We start from the raw sequence: 20,537 nt of genomic DNA, 5'->3' as shown, positions 1-20,537 counted from the left end.
GCGGCTCAAGTTTTCCGTTATCTTCATTATGAACGATTTCGGTCGATCCAAAGAATCATTTTGCTGACCTTGTCTCTTTTTCAAGTCGCTCCTTTTGATCCCTCATCTCCCACACCAGCCACAGTGATACACACCATGTATATTTCACGACAATGGCTGTTGAGCGTTCTCATCGTTTTCTTTTTTGCGGTGGTATATTTTTCACACAGCGGTACATCAGGCATCCATTCAGTGGTGTCGAGCATCAAGGGTTCTTCCCATGACGGGAAATGTACATCGACCCTGGAGTCCCACGTGGCGTTGTTGTTCAAGGAGTATTCACGATTGCTACCTGGAGTCACGCACGTTGCCATGATAGGCTATCCGAATCACAGGTGAGTGCAAGCTTGCCCCCGACGAACCTTTTCTCTCGGTTTCCGTACAGACATGGACGTTCGTTCGGCCAGTGGGCTCACAATTTTTTTTTCAAAAACAGCAACAAGGGCGACTCGGCCATCTGGACGGGCGAGAAGGTCCTGCTCGAGCAACTGGGCATCGAGACGGTGTACGCGTGCGTCGGCAACCACGACTACCGCGAGGCCGACCTCCGCAAGGCCCTCGAATCCCACGGCGGTCCCGAAAAGACGGCCATCCTTTTCCACGGAGGCGGCAACTTTGGAGACATCTGGCCTGGACCCGAGCTCAACCGTGAACAGGTCGCGACCGACTTTCTCGACTACCGGATCCGCTCGTTCCCCCAGACGTACAAGTTCTACGACGAAAAGGCTCTCGCTCGCGCCCAAAAGGCCTTCAGCAAACACCCGGACCTCCAATTCACGGCCCGTGACACCAAGTCGTTCATGGCCATGCAGAACGACTTTGGGGGCCAGCACCAGGTCTCGTTGCTCCCCGACGCGGCGACCATGCTGATCACGAAACCCGTGCCGCCGCGCCAGGTCAATTCGATCTACGACATGCTCTTCCTCGCCCGCACCGACCACGAAGGGTCCCAGGACCACGGGAAGCAGGGGGACGTCATCTCGGAGCTGCGCCGGATCGAGGACGTGGACGGATCGACGCACGAGACCAACTTGACGGTGGCGGACTGGATCAGCGTCGACCCGGACGGCCTCGAGGGAGCCACGTTCGACCAGCAGGCCCAGCTTCGCGTCAACTGGACGTACAACTACCTCTCCGAGTTTGGCTTGATCATCAGCGACAGACTGCACGTGCACATCCTGAGCACCGTGTGGGGCTTCGACCACGTCTCGGTCGAGGAGGGCAATTACGCAAAGTTGAGGACGTACCACGAGACGTGGCTGTCGGGGTGCGGTGATCGAGTGGCCATGACCCAGAGCGTGAGAGAGGCCGTCGACGCAGCAAAGGCGTGGTATAAGAGGGGGAGGAAGTTTTGAGGAGCCAAACGATTGGATTGAATTCTGGGAGGAGGTTCATTCAGGGAGTCAAGTCCACAGCAAAGCTATTTATACAGTATAACATTCACGTCATCAACCACGTAGGACTTTTGCAGGACAGAAAGATATTGTACCTCTTGCAATGACTGCCGTACGAGTACGTGGGAGTTAGTGGATTTGTTTGTCCTCGTACAGTCAAAGAAGGTGAGAGTCTCCAAAGGACACGATGCACGTGTCTTGTATGGAGATCCTGTACATACAAAGTAAAAAGGACTAGACATGTAGATCGTGGGATGAAAAATGTCCAAAGAGGGGGTTCGAGGCGTGCGTCTGGGACCCCCTGGGGCCACGCTTAAGAGAATCTTCCAAGATCATGACAGGATGTCCAAGCGGGTATATTATAGTCAGGGGTTGGCGTGGTGGTGGTGGGTGTCTCCATGAGAAAACGCGTGCCCAATGACAGCGAGACGGACTGACACCCAATGTCCCTCGAAAAAGATCTTGAACACCGACAAAAGGAGAACGTACACTCGCCCAGTAAGTAGATTCACAAGACGACACGTCGGAATGGGTAACTGCAAGTCCTTACTTTATAGAAGGAGGCGAACGGGCCGTGGCGTCGCCCGTCGACATTCTAGCGGCTCGAATGGTCTAAGTCAAGTGATGCTGGTGGTGGCGGCTTCACAAGGAAAATCTCTCTCGACGTGAAATGACTTTGAACTGGACACTGGCGTCATTGTTCTTTTGAAACAAACATACCTATTCCTATCCAAGTACCCGGCTTGAAAACCCATTTCCCAATTCCAATGCCAACGCCAATGCCTACCTAGTCATTACACAAATCAGAACAAATCATTCCTCCATTTTCACATCCTGCTGGGGTAACGAGCCCAGATTCTTCAACAGATATGACCTCTTAAAGTATGTGTTGGGGTGAACAATGGTCTCCAATTCGGCTGGACCCCAGATCCCTTCGTCCTTGACTTTCTTGATCTCGGCCTTGTGAGCCCAGTCAAACACTCTGTTGCAAGCAATGTGATACCTCTTCTTCTCTACATCTTCCTTGACCCCTCGCAACACGTCTCGGTCGTGGACACCGGTCGCTTGAAGCATGCTCGTGAGATTGTCAACGCTGAAATGTCGATAAGGGCAGCCATGTGCCTCGCCTGTACCGGGTGGATGTTCCGTCAGAATCTTCTGGCATGAGTATGGCGCGTATCCTCTGCCACGTCGATTCACATCCCCACCGACATCGCCGTACACGTGACGTATGTTGTATCGATATTCCTTGTTGAACTGATCGTCGGTAATCAGCTTGAAGCTCTGTCGCCAGAACAACAAGCAGTCCTCCAGCGTGAGGCCAATTCCTTTCAAGAACAAAGAATACTGCAATCGTCCAAAGTGCTTGAGATGGCTGTTCTTGCGTAGAGTGGAATGAAGGTGTTTCATGCACAAAGGGAAATGTTGGGACAGCCCGTCAATGTTCGCTGCCGTGATAGGAGCGCCAGCAAGGGATGAGTCCGATTCCGAATATCCGGCATCAGGAGTGGCAAAGTTTTTGGAGAGGTGGTTCAATATAGGCGTGAGGCGGTCATCTTCGTCAAGACGTGGCAGAGCACGTGAGGTCATCTCGAGACCTTTCTCGAGGCGATTGGCAAATTCTGTCAAAACCATACTGGTTTGTTCCCGCATAGGAACATATGCCTTGCCTTTCCTAACGAGAATGGTCCGATGCTCCACCAATTCCGGCACCCGTGTCCAGTCAACTTTGAACCAGTTCTCATCCTCAAGTCTGCGTAGACCGGGTGTCGCCGACAGTAGCTGTTCGCCAAGTTGTTGCTTCTCCTCTTGTTGGACCAGCTCCCAGTTCAGGTTCAAACTCTCGACAAAGGCTCTCCTCTCTCGGCTGTCATCTGCTTGAAAACGTAGTTTGAAGAGCATCGTCTCTACCCTGGCAAAACGTTTGCGTAGATCTTCCGTGCCTGAAAAAGCCAACCGTAGTATGAAGTGAGAATAGTGGTCTTTGCGTCGCTCATTTCGTAAGCGTTGGTCGACGACACCACCGGGTGCAGAAGAGTTGGAAGAGAGAGGGAGGTATTTCTTAAGCAATGGCTCGAGGTGTGCAGCTGTCTCTTGGGGAGATTTGTTTCTGAAAGAACATGCTTCGATCTCGGCAAGAACTATCAATCATTAGAGGAAAGTTGCTAGTTGCAATTAGAAACTCATACTCCTCAGTCTATCAATAGCCCAGGTCTCAAACTCCTCCAGACTGATTTCTTGAGTTGGCGGGACATCATAGAAAGATAGGCGAAACGGGTAACCTTGGTCTTTGTAGGAGGCTGTTGCAAATTGGGTCTTTTTGTAGTCGACCTTCTTGCGCTTTGGGTCGAACCTCGTCTCTGTACGCATCATCTTTGTGGTTCTTGTTGAAGGTCCTTGAATGACAAGAGGGTTGTAATGCTTGCACCACTTACGCCAGAATAATTGAATGGTGGCGCGCTCGACGCGTCAAGTAACTAACATGCACGCGACAAGGCTGTAATTGCAATCATCTCCCAAAATCTAGCCTTGTCTTTTCTCCAAAGTGGCGGGGCGGAATAACATTTCGGCGGCCTTCGTATTCTCATCATGCGAAATACGAGATAATAATAAGGCCCTTTTCTGTTGGGCGTTCTAGTAATAGGTTGAATGCAAACAAGACTTACCTATACTTTACCTGTGAGGCCTATATTCTGTAGACCGAGAAATTTGCCTAGGCGTTATGAGTGACAAATATTGTGCTGAGGCCGCAGTGCGAGGACGCAGCTGTAGCTGGCCTCGGCCGTGAGGGAGAGCCAACGGGGTCCGAGGTAAGCGAGAAACCATGCTCCGGGCCTTATCGAAGAAATCCCCCAAATTCCAGGCTTGAAGCTTTTAGTAAAGACTGTACTTCCGTACTCCGTGGACTATATAACTCCATCACGCCTTGTGCGTTGCTCCATTACCGAGCATATTTACTTCTTCTCCTCCTCTCATCCTTTGGTGTCTTTTGCACTTTATCGCACCCACGTCTAGGCACATCCTCATCCTAGAGTTGCGCGACCCGTTCCTCGTCCGTTATATTCGATCAACTGCGCTAGACCATCAACATGGTCGACTCTTAGCACTGTGCCTGGACGCCAGGCCCAGTACATCCCTCTCTCTCGCTCTCTGCGCCGTTCCGCCTTCAGAACGACTACGATGCCCTTCAGCACAGTGTCTCGTAAGCTGGACAGAGCTGCCCGAATCATTCTCGTTGGAGCTCCGGGTGTGGGAAAAGGAACACAATCTGAAAGATTAATTGCGAGGTTTCCACAACTCTGCTCTATTGCAACAGGGGACCTCTTGCGCGATAACGTCAGGAACAAAAGCAATCTAGGTACGCGGTTGCATGGTGATCGTTCATCGGCGTGTTCACTGACGAAATGCAGGACTTCAAGCAGAAGGCTACATGAAAGATGGCGGCCTTGTTCCCGATCCTCTCATCCTCAACCTCATTCTAACCGAGCTCACCTCGAGGAAATGGTTGGAAACATCGGACACCAACGACAATATCATTGCGGCGCTAGGGCGAGGGAATGGGTCGGCATCGTCGGTGGTGAAGGCCTCCAATGCGCCCGAGACTTCCTTTATCCTGGACGGCTTTCCACGCACCGCAAGTCAAGCGAAAGCTCTGTCCTACCTCTTGCCTATAAATCTGGTCTTCCAACTAGTGACTCCGGCTGATATAATCCTATCTCGAATGGCAAATAGGTGGACACATCTAGCATCGGGCAGAGTGTACAACGTGGGCTTCAACGACCCGAAAGTGCCAGGCATCGACGACGTCACTGGCGAACCTCTTATACAGAGGGATGATGACAGTGAAGCCACATGGAAAAAGCGACTGGCCAAGTTCGACCAGACAAGCCAGAGTCTACTCGACTTTTATCGACAGCAGGACCCGAATTTGGTCGTCACGGTAAAAGGGAATAGCAGCGATGAGATTTCCCCTCAGATTTTCGCAGAGGTAGAGAATAGATTTTGTACATGAAATCACGAAGTTGCTTTTATAGAAGTCATATTGTACCCTCGACTGTGATTTTCCAGATCCCATCGAGATCAAGATGATCTCTAAGCCCCGGACGCCCAGCCAGAGGGTCGACTAATCTGCGCTCGACATGAAAACACCCTCAGCAAGGAAAGATCCGAGACTGGCGATAAAAGTAATGTACTTTACTTGGTCGGCGGAGTAGATGAAGAGAGAAGAGAAAGGGAAAGAATTTTGCGTCGGAGTCAGAAAATAATTATTCATAGGCAAGCCACGAGGGCCTGGCGAGGCTAGCCTTAACTGGAGCTCCCTAAAGGTTTCCTCCAACTGCCTCTTAAAGGCCTGGGCTTGGCAGGGCAAGGCTTCTGCAAGTAGGCACTTGCTGGTACTCCGTAATGCAACGTTCATTGGGAGCCTCACTGTTCTGCAGCTGCAAGGTAGAAAGTCCCAAGGTCTTTTGCAAGCCGGTTTTTACAAAGCTGCATTTCTATAGGTACCTGTAGGTAATTGCTTCGTGTCCGTACTTATCCGTACGAAACCAACGCTTACAAAGGATGTACTTCAGTAACCACAAGTTAACCACAAGTTGACCTGCATGCCTCGAGGCACCTTTGCAACGGATCCTGTTTAGATTGCGGCCTCGTCTGTACGTCAGCCTCTTTCGTTCTCTACCACTTAATGTTTGGTCGCCGTGACGACTGTTACACTGTTGTCATGTTGTGAGACATAACACGGCAGCTTGCCATCGTCATGGCGTGCAAGTCGGCTTTCCGTCAGGCAATTCTGCCTCTGAGATGAACTGAAACCGGTACCAAACCAATACCAACAACAGGGGACATTTCTTTCGCGCACAGTCTCACCTTTCCAACTCCGCATCACGAGCCACTGCCTCCCTTTTTCCCTTCAGCCAAGCCGTCCTGGAGACAGCCTGCTGTCCTTGTTTCGTATCGAGATGGTATCGGCCTCAAGCTATGAATGGAACGGAATCAATTCCCACTCAATCTGCCTGCGACGTACTATGAACAGTATCTGTCACTGATCGACTCAGCTTGACCGGACTGTCGCAGTGCCCACCCGTGATTCGGCTGCGACTATCCGGTCAAGACAACTCTTCCACATGAACCGCTTGACATGCCGCTCCAGCTTGACGGGTCCCACCGGAAAACGTCGACACGAATATTCCAAAGCACACGACAGCTTGACAGGGTCGCACGGCCGGAATATCGAGGAAGGACAGACGTTGATGCCGCTGTCACGCAGAGATATACGTGTAGGACGGCCTTCGCGTGTCGAGAATGGTGTCCGCTCACCCATCGTATTCCCGTACACCGGGATGGACGGAGACGAGATGGTGGTGATTGCCCACAAAAAATCTGATACCCCGGACAGCGCTATGCTATTATAAATGGAGCTATCGTGGATCGGTGCACACACACCAACTATTTTTACGAAAAAGACCCTGGAAGAAGGAAAAAGGAACGCTGGCTTGATCACACTCGTAGGATTTGCTGTTGCAGCCTTAGTTTGTTAGAGTCCTCCGTGAGGCTCCTCTTCGAGTGTTCCTCCTGCAGTGGTCTAGGTTGCCAACATTGCCTTCATGACCACTCCTCGTAATCGAAACGCGATGCGCTGGATGAATGCCCAGTTTTTCGTGATTGCTTACTGGAAACCTCCGGCCACTGGGCGCATCACGATGATCCGCCTGATGCTGGGCCAGGGCCAGTGCTATCCATCGGAGGCCGCTTCATCGTCATCACTAGGCCGGAAGAAGGATGAGACGTGGCACACGGGCGTCTTTGGGGAGAGCATCGAGGCAGCCTGGCAGCTGGGGGCGTAACCGTAGTCCCCAGCCAGGAGGCCCAGGTAGACCGGGAGCCCTGGTAAGCCCACTATAGCAGCCAATCATCTCGCCATGGCCCGACGTGACACATCCAGCTGCACAGAAGTGACACCACCCAGACCCAAGCACGACCCTCCGCTTCCAAGCCCATCCCTTTGCATTAGCCCATTAGCGGTCTCCAGGCCTTCGTCCCGTCGTTGGCGTTTAAAGAAAATCATGGTCCGTATGAGTTGATGCGCAGCCATGAGGCGTAAACTTCTGTCCTCTGACTTGATCAGACCGTTTGGAACACGCCTACCTTGAACCTTCACTTCTTCGACCTTGACTTTATCACAGCAACCCACTCGATAGACTCGTGAGCGAAGTCGCATATCACTGTTGCCTACAGTATCGTTATCGATCGCTAGAATAGAGCATTGACTCCATCCCTTCTCCCTTGATCGAGCCGCGCCCTGGTCGAACCGTCTGCCCGCCTCGTATTTCCTGCAGTTTGTCCAGCATCCTCCCTTGCATTGACGGACAAGCGTGGAACACACCTGCCGACCTCTCACCGCCGTCTCGTGCGTTCTGCCCAAGCATACACATACATACCATCTACGATTCCTGGGTTGGACGACAGTCTTTCTGCTTCACCCATGGTTGCGTGGACATCTCTGCATGGGAGCACTTCTGGAGGAACACCACAATGAGCTTCGATTTTGAGACCGCGAGCAGGCCCAGTTGCCTTCTTCTGTTTTCACCAAAATCCTCGAAACGACCCTGTCCTAGCACGTTCGAGGCGGGTTAAATCTTATCACCTCCAGCGATAACTTAACCTTGACTGCTAGGCAGCCACATCGAAGCATGCTTTCCATACCTTATCGATCCTCACATACGATGGATACCATCAGAGACCCTAATATATACCTTCGCCGCCCCTCCGGAACTTCTCGACAGTATGCAGTACCTGCCGAGGCAAACTTATACCGACACGATCGAAATACTTCGATAAATCTAAGCTACGCCGAACATGAGATCGTACGACAGCGCAAGACACCATATGGAAAGCTGTCCGAACAAGATACAGCGGCCTTGGACAAGAACATTCAGTATCCTGCATCCAAACACCTCCTTCTCTCCTCTTCACCGGAGTTCCAGACGAATACTCCCTCGTTCTCCGCTCGATGGACAACATCGAGTCAGGGCTCGCGCTCAGGCACCATAGGGGGAATGGATCCTGGAAGAGATGGAAGACAGGAAAGACAACATAAGCCCCACGGAAATTCTCAGCCATACTCATATCGGTCAGCATGGGACTTTGCTGGCGGCTTCGACTCCATGCTCAATCAAGCCCTTCCACTGTACCCTACGCAGAGATACTATATGCAGCCGGGATCTAATATTCCAACCGTACTGCCGGCGACACTTCAATCTCAATTCGGTCCTACAGCCTCGGCGAGTCAAGAGTATTTTGGTCCTTACTGGCCAGATGGCACCTATAATCCTTATCGCCCGGCTGCTATCCGAGATTCTCGTTTCTTTCCACCGGTCCCTACGGAGAGATTTCCCCCTGAGCACTTTCAGCACCCCCGGACTTTTCAACATACAGCACATCTACCTGTCGCCCGGAACAATGGGTTTATGCAGACAGTCCAGCCCCAGCTTCTGGGGATGCCTCTCACGACAGTCGAGTCACCAGTAGCAAAGTGGAATGTGCAGAACACCTATCAAAATACTCAATATTCTTTCCCGCAGCACTATTCACCGCCTGAGCATTTGATGACCGATCCGACAACTGTTTCGAGACCATTACTTTCCTCAATTGTGCCTGGTCCCGGCTCCGAACGGATCGCTTTCAGGGACAGGACTTTTGCCTGGGCCAACAAGATCTACACCGACCTTCTGCAGACCATTCGGTGGACGGCCAAGGATCAGCGCGCCTCGGGTGGCAGTACTTCCGATTCAAGGTCGGTGCAGAAACCTGCCATCTTCCCTAAGCCACCAAGACGATCAGGATCACATTTTCACGAGACCTCGTTGGATAGAATACCAACGAGTACAAGCACTCCCAAAACCTTCTCATCTTACAATAACGACCATTCCACGTCTGAACTCCCTAGTCGTCCTCAAACAGCCATCTACCGTCCGCAGCAGGCACAAGCTGGAGCTGGAAACCAACACTTCTCAGCGTCGAGTAACATTTCAAACACTCACTATCCACCAAGAGACCGCATACCCGAAGTTCGAAAAGTAGGCCCTGCCCTCGCTGATGTCTACACGAGACCACCGTCATTCGAGTCCGCAAATTCGGCCCTGAGGACTATGGAGCTTCTCTGTCATGAAGCAGACACCCCTTGGGTAGATGGAATGCTCCTAGCCGGTTGTCTTGCATATGGGCTCGGGAATTACGCCAAAGCTGAAGAGTGGTATCAGGCCGTACTAAACCAGGAACCTGGCCACATCGAGGCAATGTCCAATCTTGCTGCAACCTGTCATGCTCTCCATCGGAGGGAAGACGCACTCAAGTATTGGTCCGATGCCGTGAGTTTGAGACCTAGCTACTTTGAAGCCGTCGAACACCTCATTGGTCTGCTTTGTGCAAGCCATAGAGCGAGAGAGGCTGTAAGCGTTATTGAGTATGTCGAAAGTACCTTACGTCTTCCCCCAGATGATTGTCAAGCCTGGAGCGAGCTCAGTGATGCTGAAAGTGATTCGAGAAGCCACACCTCTAGTATAGCGACCGTTGCATCCTACGATCATTCACACCATGATTTCGACTTTGACCTTCCGCAAACTTTTGGATCTGGGTCCGAGACTTTGTTACCTGGATTCGGATCAAGCGGTTTTGCTATTCCTGGAGCAGACAATGGTCGGATTTTGGCGCTCATTCACGCAAAAGGGAACATGCTATATGCTCTGGGAAACAATCATGGCGCGGCTGCTGCTTTCGAGGATGCAGTTCTTATCTCTACAGGACACCGGAAGCAGGGCATCAAGGGTCTGATAAACAATATCTTAAGAGCTTGCCTACGCAATATCAGAGACCCTGAGTATGTTCGATCAAAGCTGGATGGCAAAGAACCAATCCTGCTGGCTCCTGAACACGCCGAGGCCACTGCTAGGAACATGTTCCCTCCAGATGGTGATCTTCCCGGCCTTGAGCACGTCACTCCTCCCTTCGCGGTCCAAGCGGCCGTGTCTACGACAAGCAACTCGCTGTTATCACTTGCAAAGATCTACCAAGATGGGATGTCCATCGCGACAGACATCGGGACTTTGAAGTCACCGAGTACCAGGGAAATTCTTGCTCTGTACTATCTTTCTTTATCTCTGCAGCGCAGTCCTTCGACGGCCAATAATGTCGGCATCCTGCTCGCAGGAGTGCAACAGAGCGTTCACCCCGCTCATCTGGCTGAGTCGCACTTCTCCCAAATTTCGAACATTCCCGGAGTCAGTGCTGGCAGTGGAATCTCTTTGGCACTGATGTACTACAACTATGGTCTCAACATCGACCAGAAGCATGCTCACTTGTTCACCAACCTGGGCAGTCTCCTCAAAGACATTGGTCAACTTAGCGCCGCCATCAAGATGTATGAGCGTGCAGTCAGTTGTGATGGCAGCTTTGATATCGCATTGGCAAACCTCGCCAACGCAGTGAAAGACCAAGGTCGGGTGGCGGATGCCATTGTCTACTACAAGCGTGCAGTGGGCGCCAACCCCGATTTTGCGGAAGCTGTTTGCGGTCTTGCCACAGCTTTAAATTCAGTATGCAGCTGGCATGGCCGTGGCGGCATTTGTGCTTATGATAAGCTGCGCGACCGCCTTCATGTTGACGAGGATGGCATGAAGCACGCACCGTACCGGCCGTACGGATGGATCAATCGTGTTGTCCAAATTGTCGAGAAGCAGCTCAAGGAAGGTGAGCTTTGGGGATGTGGCACGCTCACCTCGAAAGTCGTCGAATCGCTTTCAGCACAACTCTCCCTGCATAAGCTTGACTCCCACGACAACATACGAGAGCCGGCCATCGAAATCTTGCAACAGGCACTACGCAGCTGGTCAGGACAGAAATGGGAAGGTTCGAGGATAGTACGCTTGATCGAACGGGCGATTCGCTACATTGGCTGGCAGTGGTACCAGGATCGATATATCAAGCGCAAAGAATACCCGGCACGAAAATACTCGCGGCCTCTTCTCCCAAACACGCTCTCACCACCCTCGGCGCCGACTGTCCTTCCATTCCATACCTTCACCGCACCTCTGTCGGCGAAACAAATTAGACAGATATCACAGCGGAATGCACTTCGAATCTCAGTGTGCACACTTCGCTCTGCATGGCTTCCAGCTACTGTGTTTCCGCCACCGGCACCCCCAGACCCTAACCTCAATGTTGGCTATGTCAGCTCGGACTTCAACAATCATCCATTGGCACATTTGATGCAATCGGTCTTTGGGCTGCACAATCCAACCAAAGTCCGAGCCATTTGCTATGCAACAACGGCCTCGGATGGCTCGATTCATCGGCAGCAAATTGAACGTGAGGCTCCCGTATTCCACGATGCTTCGTCGTGGGGTGTTGAGCGGCTTGTGCATCAGATTGTCAAGGACAATGTACACGTACTGGTGAACCTGAATGGTTATACCCGAGGTGCACGCAATGAAGTTTTCGCAGCTCGGCCTGCGCCTATCCATATGTCTTTCATGGGTTTCGCGGGGACTTTGGGTGCTGAATGGTGCGATTATGTCTTTGCCGATACAATCTCTGTGCCACCCGATACCCTCTCCCCATGGAGACGGAATGTGGACATTGAAGATCGCCTCCGACCTGATGCCTTGGTCGAAGACATGGAAGATTGGGTGTACGCAGAGAATGTCATCTTTGCACGTGACACATTTTTCTGCGTGGACCACAAACAGAGCGCACCAGACGTAAACAAAGGACCGCCGAACTTCAAAGACCCGTTGAAGCGTCAGACTGCTTGGGAGGAAGAACAAGAAACTCGCTGGAAGTTGAGAAAAGAGTTATTCCCGACTCTTTCTGACACGGCGGTGATTCTTGGTAACTTCAACCAGTTGTACAAAATCGATCCCGCAACGTTTGAATCATGGCTGCAAATCTTGAAAATGGTGCCGAATGCCATCCTCTGGTTACTGCGTTTCCCCGACCTGGGAGAGCAAAACCTTTTGAAGTATGCGCGAGAATGGGCGGATCCAGACGTCGCCAGGAGGGTCATCTTCACGGACGTTGCTGCCAAAGGCGCACACATCACACGCGCGTCTGTGGTGGACTTGTTCCTCGACACGCCGGAATGCAACGCACACACCACAGCCGCCGATGTGGTATGGTCTGGTACTCCGATTGTGACGTGGGGGAAGTGGAAGTACAAGATGTGCAGCCGCATGGCTGGGAGTATCGTTGCAAGCGCCCTGCCAGATGGACGCGCAGGTGAAGATGCTCGACGCGAGCTGCTTGTCCAAAGCGAGAAGGCGTATGTCAATACTGCCATCGAGCTTGCTCGAGGGCTGAAATACCCCTCACAAGAATCAGGTGGCCGTCTGAAGGGTCGTGGGAAAGGCCGTCTGATGGATTATCGACGAATGTTGTGGGAAGGTCGATGGTCCAGTCGGCTTTTTGACACGCAACGCTGGGTCAGAGACCTGGAGGTTGCGTACTGGTCAGCGTGGGAAAAGTGGGAGAAAGGGGAAGGAGGAGACATCTGGTTATGAGTCGAGCTGAGAGCATGTCAGCATAATCTGCTCTGGCAATGCACAAAACATACTGCTACCACGAGCATTTTATGTACGTGGAAATTATTGACGGAGTTCTGTTGGACGACGACCTTGATGAAATCACGAACGAAACGAAATTTACAGTTGATTGATACCAACCTACAGGTTTACCCGACGAAATGGGAACTCCCTCCTTGATAGGAACTGGGACAGGCAAAGAAAAAGTTGAATTTTATGACTGGGAGCTAACTGGGCAAGAGCAATTCTTTTTTTGTCTCAAGCGGAAGGGTTTTAAGGGACAGGGTCGATAGCAAGCGAGCGAGGCAGCGAGGTACGAAGATGATCATCTCGTGTACCGATTTTTTGGAAGGAATTGAATTTGATTCGGTTACTATTTTTTGTGGGAGGATCCCACCCTTCGCTTCCACGGCACATGTGGTGGAACTCGGCACAAGTTGATTTGTTTGTGGACAGGGATGGACTGGGGTTGGACCTTGTATGTGGATGGGCACAACGGCTTTTTTCTCCTTGATGATTGATATACGGAGTATGTGGCTTCTTATTCCACTTAGATCTTTTGTTGTATACGTACCTACGGGGTACCTATGTGAAACAACAACAGCCCATGTAGAGAGGCTGATGAGGGTTTTTTTCTTCGAATTGATAAGATCTGATCCGAGCTACGGTTTTATTTCTTCTTCATTTTCTCACAACATGAATACTCGTACTCGTACTCGTATTCTGACTTGTAGAGAGTCCTATTCTTGGCACGACTTTTGGTGTATTTATTCCCTTTACATTGTAACATTCTCCCACATTGTGTACCGATATTGACCATCTTCTGTCTGTCACTCTATCCTCGGTCTCAAGTATGTGATAACCTCGGGATGTCCAATCTCAACTCCATATCCGTACGAACGCTTTAGGTATTACAACAAACCTCATTCGTTCTATCGAGCCATGACAAGACAAAAGCTATACCCATCAAGGCTGGTCCAAGAGTCCGGTCGGTCATTGATGAATGTCCGTCAAAGATACCCCAGGAAGCGAAGTTATCTATTAAACATATCTTGCGGGGCTGTTCACCAGTCCTTACGGAGTACAACACTACCTAACCAGGGCAGTGGTTTTGGCCCATTGTTGAAGCCAAGCTGCCAAGGGGGCTTTAGGGTAAGCATTTCGGTTGATGCGGCAAGTTAGCAACTTGTCGAGCTTGTTGACGCCCCCTTGGCAAACATCGGCATATCGCTATACACACGGCTAGGGGAGATGCTTGCCCACTCAGCCTGGTATGTTGGACCCTTGGACGAATGAGAGCTTCTATCATTCTCCGCCCCTGCCCCAGGGCCAAGCAATACCAAGGTATGCCACCTAGTAGCTTGCTGCACCAAACAGAGGGCTGGCGACAGTTATTTTGCTCTCCCCAAGATCTAATGCTCACCACTCCGCAAAAAAGGTACAGTACATACAGAGATTGCTCCCACAGGTCCGCCCCATCTTGCGGGGAAGATGGAGGGATCTTGGGGATGCGAGGTCCCCATGGCAAAAGGAGAGAGATCTGATATATCAGGCTGGAGCCATCACCGTTCTCCTTCTCCGCCGGGAGTCTTTTTCGATTTTCCAGCCGACGAGTCCAAGTACTTCTTCTGAATCTGAACAGAGTGTTATTTTTCGCTCTCGTCTCTTTCAGATATTGAAAAGGGAACCCAATACCCAGCATCGTAGCGATGGGTATCAGTAAGGAGCGCTCCACGCCTCTCAAGGACAATTGGAAATGCGTCCTCATCTGTCTCGCCGTTTCCCTGGCCAACTGTCAGTATGGCTTTGACACAGCTTCGGTCGGTGGCTTCCAGAGTATGGTGGGCTTCCTACAAATCTTCGGCTACCGCAACCCAGAGTCCGAGATAGGTTGGAGTATCAGCACACAAGTTCAACAGCTGATGACTTCCTTTATCAACGTCGGCACAATCATCGGAGTCTTTGTCACCGCACCGTTCGCCAAATATTTCGGTCGGCGCATGGGTATCTGGGTGGCCAGCGGCATCAACTTTATCGCGGCCGGAATTCAGGTCGGAACCACGTCGCTTGCCGGCCTCTACGCCGGTCGTATATTGATCGGTCTGGCCAATGGATACTTCATCACCTTTGCCAACGTCTATGTCGCCGAGGTAGCCCCTGCACATTTGCGAGGTCTCTTGGTCTCTTTTTTTGGTGTCTGGGTCAACATTGGCAGCGTCTTGGGTGCTGTCGCCGACAACTACTCCAAGGAGCATTTGGACAAGCTCTGCTATCAGATTCCTCTGGCATCGCTGTTCGCCGTCCCTGGACTTTTGAGCATCTTTATGTTTTTTGTTCCAGAATCACCCCGGTAAGTTTGTTTTGACTTGCCACGACCTCAAAAGCTGATTAATCATCTGAAGATGGCTCCTTGTTCATAACAAGCCCGAGCAGGCGAAACGAGCTCTTGAACGTCTTCGAGGGAATTCCCTGCAGCCGGAATTCCTCGAGGAAGAATATCTCGAAATGGCCCGTGGTATCGAGGAAGAAAAGGAGTTGGCATCCTCCTCGTCCGTCTTTGACATATTCAAGGGTACGGACCTACGGCGAACCATCATCTGCTTTGGAACCATTCTTTCTCATGCCGGAGCTGGACTGTGGCTCATTATTGGATACGGGGTAAGTTCTCGTCACTTGTGAACGTGGTGGGCGTCGTACGAAAGAGAGGACGTCGGCTGATCTGGTGATGTTTCCCAGACCTTCTTCTTCCAGATAGCCGGTATCGACAAGCCATTCCAAGCCTCCATCATCTCAACATGTGGTAGTTTCGCAGGTGTGCTCGTGGGATTATATTTCACCACAAAGGTCATTGGACGTCGGACGTCCATGCTCTTTGGGTCTGCTATGGCTTCACTCTGCATGCTCGTCATTGGTATCGCGTACACGACTGGAGGAACGTCACACCCTGCGGGAACGGCCATTGTGGCTTTCATGGTTCTCTACGGGTTCTTCTACAATGGGTTTTCGGGGACTCTCAGCTGGCCCGTGGCTACCGAAGTGGTCAGTTCAAGACTGAGAGTTTTGACCATTGGTGTGTGTACGGGTGTGAATTATTTTTTCAATTGTGGGTTTCAGAAAGAGTGTGGGTGTATACATGTGACCAATTGACTGACATTCCTTCTAGGGCTCACATCATATACCGCACCATACTTTATCAATCCCGCTCAACTCAATTGGGGAGCCAAATATGCCTATGTCTGGGCTGGATCGAACGCTTGCGTGTTTAGTGAGTTTTCTCCTCGCTCCGGTCGTTCTCTCAGGGAGTTTCCAATTGACCCTGTACTAATTCGTTTGCTCGAAAAACAGTCTTTTTCTGGTTCATGCTCCCTGAAATGAAGGATCGATCTCTCGAAGAACTGGACGAGTTGTTCCAGAACCGTGTCCCCGTCAGCAAGTTCAAGAGTTATCAATGTGTCAGTTCCGAGAGGGCGAGGGAACTTGCCCACACGGAAATGGTCGGGGATAACAAGAGAGCTGGTTCTGCCGTCGTTGAGACTGTGGAAGATGCTACTGACAAGGTTTGATTTGGTGTGGATGATCTACTGCTTGGTTTCCAAAGGGGGGATTGATCTTTTGGTATGACTACAAGTACCTTTGGTGAAGGGAGAGAAGCGAACAAGGAGATCTCGATGTGTCATCTCTCTTTCAAGGACGGAAACACTTGCGGGCTTAGTTGAGTCTTCTAGGATGACAACAATACAATGGACATGGACATGGACAAGCATGGTATTATGATGATGATGATCTTGATCTTGAGGATAGATATGCTACCATTGGTGCCTCAGGCCTCGAATCTGACTTGCATACGGGAGTAGGAACAACGTCTTACACACTACGTAGTATGTACCTGTCTCTGTCAATTCTGCATGGTTCCTTTTCTCTAGTCGTTCGGATGTCAACACTCTATGGACACCCTTGTTATTATCAGCAGCAGCAGCAGCTCTCCAGAGCGAGACGACATATCAGCAAGTATCCTGATTCGTAACATGACATGAAGCAATCAACAATGACCCGTCTTCTAGTACCTACCCTTTGGCTCTTGATTGACTGACGAGTGACATGCCACAGACAGGGTCATATCATACGCCATCATAACCATGTTGTCAGGGGGAAATCACTTGTGTACAGTCCCACAGCCTCAATCCCCCGTTGACTGGGTCTTGAACGCAACAACAACAATAATATCCGAAAATTTTTCCAGACGAGAAGACAAATACCGGCCCGATAGTTTGCCGAGATCGCTGTTCTTTCAGCTGAGATGTGTTATTGACACTTCATGAGCTGCCCAAAAAGACAAACAACGACCATACCTCGGAAAGACATCCGAACACGAGAGGCCCACGGGTCCGCCCAACAAGCGAGAAGTTCGGCTAACGTGCATGGGGTGGCTTAAGCCTTCCAAAGCCTCCAAAAATGTTTCAAACAGCTTGGGCCGCAAAGCTGCCTAATGATGCGGCCCCTTGCCAGACAGCCCTGACTCAGGGCTCCAGGCTTGATCTTTGGGGCCGGGAAACGCTGAGCTTGCAGCCCGAGTGTGATGACCCCATCACCTTGCATGCGTTGGGTATGCATGGAGAAGACCAAATCGAGCATGTCGTTGCGAAATTCCTTCAGCGAGGCAATGTGAGTAAGTGTACCCGGAGCTCAAACGAGGCCGACAAGGTAGACGACGAGGGGGAGGGGGCCCGGGTGTCGAAGTTGAGTAACTGGTAGTAACGATGACGGCCGAGGGACTGACTACCTACCCAAAGCAATCTTACCTACAACAGGTACGTGATTCCGGTCCCAAATCGTTGCCGTCATTCATGATGATTTGGAAAAAGAAAAACCCCCCCGTTTCAAACGAAGCTGAAGTCAGAAGCCTAATGATGAATGAAATGGCAGGGCTCCGCGCACGGGGGCCCGTCGTGGATTGATGTTTTTGCACGGTACGGTACGTCTCGGTAAAAGGGGTTTTTTTTTTCAAAAGAAGAAAAAAAGACTTGGATCTGGAATCGTCGGTTTGTGTGTTCGGTGCACAAGGGGGCAGTCCAAAGCGAGATCTCAAAACCCGTTCGGGGGGTTGTTGTAGTACTAGATCCTCCACGGAGACGTAAGATGCGGATGATACCAAGATGCAATTACGCAGTGTTCGAGATCAGCGAGTGAGTATCATTACTCGTACTCGTATTAGGCCCCCTCCCTACCCTGGACGTTTCGGCTGAGGTTCACCTGGCGTGCATGTACGTGGAAATCAAGGTTGAGATCTGGTCTTGGGGGCTGGTTTTCTTTTCGATCGTACTCCGTTCCGTACAAGGGGTTGTTGTTTGTCGTTGTTGATCCGGGTCTCATAGGACACAACCACCTCGTACGAGTGAGTTCCAGAAACGGAGTACAGTACTAACTACTCGTCTCGTTCAACGGTCCGAAATGATGATCCGTGACGATGATGATGATAAGAGTTTTTGAATGGATCTCACTGGCACTTGACGATATCTGCAATGGGTAAAGACCCCCGTCAAGCAAAGACCCTTTTCCGATCCGTCGGTAAAAAGGCAAAAGAAAAAAGGAAGTCTGTCCCATTGGTATCTATTGGTCTCCCTGTCGAGCACAGACTGGTGCACAGGACATAGCAACCCACTTACCCGTATTTATTGTACATACAATACTTGTAGACCGTTAGCAAACCTCCCTCTACCTATTGTAGGTATAGTGCAAAAGTCTTTTCATCTGTCACCACGTCGAAACGAGCGGGAGGTAGATTGGCGAGAAAAAAGAAAACTACCGTATGTATTGTACATTTCTTTGGTCCGCATTGGGATTGTGGGAAACCAGTCGGCTATCCGGAGTAATTGACACCCGACATTGACGACGACGACGACGACGACGATGATGATGATGATTCACTCTTAACTATTGATTACAGTATTTTTACCTTGATTATATCATGTCGTGTAACATTTTATTCTCGTACTCGTTGATCGGATCTTGTTGTGTGAGATCTACTGTTTGTGGGGTCGATCTTAAAAAACACCGGGTCTTTGGGATCACAAAGCGAGGTGATCGACTGATGATCTTAAATTCAGGCGAAACCTTCATAAGTGATCATTGAACTCTTGTAGTGCGGTGGTTGAGCTTCTCAGGCGTTGCTTGTTTTTGTCCGGCCACCCGAGGATGAGGAGGAGGAGGAGGAGGAGGAGGAGGAGGAATCAATCATTCCTCAAATCAAGTACATACATACATACATATAATGGCTCTGGCCATCAATGATGGGTTCAAGGCTCACAAAAGGGTACGAAGTAGTATTGTAGATCTCCTCTTTGATTCCCCTTTTGAGAGAAGATGATGCCGAGATTGGCGAACGAACCACCGTCCTACAACAGGTGCCAGGGGAATCTGGGCGCTGTCAACGGGAGACAGATCTTGGAATTCTTTCTTTCCAGGGTTCATGTTCACGATCAACGCTTTACATACGCCCCAACGAGCCAATCCTCATGATCGAGATAGGTTTTCTGTCTGGGTGACACCTCCACCTCCTCCTCCTCCTCCTCCACCACCTCCAACCCTTTCTCCCTCTCTCTCTCCCTCTCTCGCGCGCGCGCGTGTAAAAAGGCATGGCTGTGGTGGTGTGTGATTGTACACCACTGTCAAGAAAGAGTCCTAGATAACGGTGATTCACGAGAACCACAAGTCAGTTGTCAAGCCCAGACAGTCGACACGCAGGGTCTGTAACTCTTGCCCCCCCCCCCCCCTTTTCCCAACTCTTCTCCTATTGTAGGGTTTAGATCCGGACCAAATATATCATCTGATGGATACATATCTTGTGCTTATTTCGCCGCCCCCGCCGCCCCATCATCAAAGAGGATAACTGCGAATACTGTCACACACACCCACATACTATCTCTCTTACGGGTTGATGTGTAGGTCTCAAAAGCCCGACTTGAGCCAGAGTCAAAGACGTCACGTCACGTCAGGATGTACTTTTTACTGTATGTACTCCGTATGTTGGTCGATTTTACCCAAACCGCTAACAAGTCTCCATATCCCATCTCCATATCTGCCCCCCTCGCCCGTGTCAAACAAATATCCATCTTGGATCGAGACACCACGGGAGGGGGGGGGATTGGTGGACCTCTTTTCTTCTCCACGGAAGCCCACAAGTAGAGAGATCTGGTTCAATCACGAGAATTGATCTCGGAACACACATATAGAAATGGGAAGGTGGTGTCGCCAGATAAATCTCATGACTAGAGTTCTCCGAGGGGGTGGATAGGTTAGGTTAGGTTAGGTGACACGAGGTGCGTGTGCGTGTCTCAATCTGTGAATCTTTTGAATCTCCGTACCAACTCGTCCTGTTCCCGGGATCACCATTTTTAGTAGATCGAATCCTAGACCTTTGACTGGTTGCCAAAGACGAGTGACAGTGCAAGAGTCAAGACTCCTCCACGCTGTTGTACAACTTGTGAGATCGCAAATCCCGAGATTTTCACTCAACGGCGCTCCCCCCCCC

At 50.8% G+C, this 20,537-nt stretch overlaps 5 protein-coding genes across 5 annotated transcripts; 4 read left to right on the top strand and 1 right to left on the bottom strand.

Moving 5' to 3' along the window:
• The first annotated feature begins 31 nt into the window (after nucleotides 1–31).
• On the top strand, nucleotides 32–1,528 carry PV06_00370 (uncharacterized protein). The gene is made up of 2 exons (XM_016400864.1): nucleotides 32–374; nucleotides 476–1,528. The coding sequence occupies exons 1-2, from the start codon at nucleotides 136–138 to the stop codon at nucleotides 1,392–1,394; spliced, it is 1,158 nt and encodes a 385-aa protein (XP_016267917.1). The 5' UTR covers nucleotides 32–135; the 3' UTR covers nucleotides 1,395–1,528.
• A 588-nt stretch (nucleotides 1,529–2,116) lies between these two features.
• On the bottom strand, nucleotides 2,117–3,833 carry PV06_00369 (uncharacterized protein). Its single transcript, XM_016400863.1, has 2 exons — nucleotides 3,623–3,833; nucleotides 2,117–3,574 (listed from the first exon to the last, which is right to left on the bottom strand). The coding sequence occupies exons 1-2, from the start codon at nucleotides 3,804–3,806 to the stop codon at nucleotides 2,247–2,249; spliced, it is 1,512 nt and encodes a 503-aa protein (XP_016267916.1). The 5' UTR covers nucleotides 3,807–3,833; the 3' UTR covers nucleotides 2,117–2,246.
• Nucleotides 3,834–4,336: 503 nt separating this feature from the next.
• PV06_00368 (uncharacterized protein) lies at nucleotides 4,337–5,469 on the top strand. Its single transcript, XM_016400862.1, has 2 exons — nucleotides 4,337–4,791; nucleotides 4,844–5,469. Exons 1-2 carry the CDS (start codon nucleotides 4,614–4,616, stop codon nucleotides 5,443–5,445), a joined length of 780 nt encoding a protein of 259 aa, XP_016267915.1. The 5' UTR covers nucleotides 4,337–4,613; the 3' UTR covers nucleotides 5,446–5,469.
• Nucleotides 5,470–6,559: 1,090 nt separating this feature from the next.
• PV06_00367 (uncharacterized protein) lies at nucleotides 6,560–7,279 on the top strand (the record flags this gene model as incomplete). The annotated part of the gene is made up of 2 exons (XM_016400861.1): nucleotides 6,560–6,796; nucleotides 7,022–7,279. 2 exons carry the CDS (start codon nucleotides 6,560–6,562, stop codon nucleotides 7,277–7,279), a joined length of 495 nt encoding a protein of 164 aa, XP_016267914.1.
• Nucleotides 7,280–7,633: 354 nt separating this feature from the next.
• On the top strand, nucleotides 7,634–13,637 carry PV06_00366 (uncharacterized protein). Its single transcript, XM_016400860.1, has one exon. The coding sequence runs from the start codon at nucleotides 8,126–8,128 to the stop codon at nucleotides 12,986–12,988; it is 4,863 nt and encodes a 1,620-aa protein (XP_016267913.1). The 5' UTR covers nucleotides 7,634–8,125; the 3' UTR covers nucleotides 12,989–13,637.
• The last annotated feature ends 6,900 nt before the right edge of the window (nucleotides 13,638–20,537 follow it).

This window comes from Exophiala oligosperma (genome assembly GCF_000835515.1).
Source record: "Exophiala oligosperma strain CBS 72588 unplaced genomic scaffold supercont1.1, whole genome shotgun sequence".
NCBI classification, from domain to species: domain Eukaryota; kingdom Fungi; phylum Ascomycota; class Eurotiomycetes; order Chaetothyriales; family Herpotrichiellaceae; genus Exophiala; species Exophiala oligosperma.
Note: the sequence above shows the minus strand (reverse complement) of the source record. Positions and strands in the feature narration are given on the sequence as shown.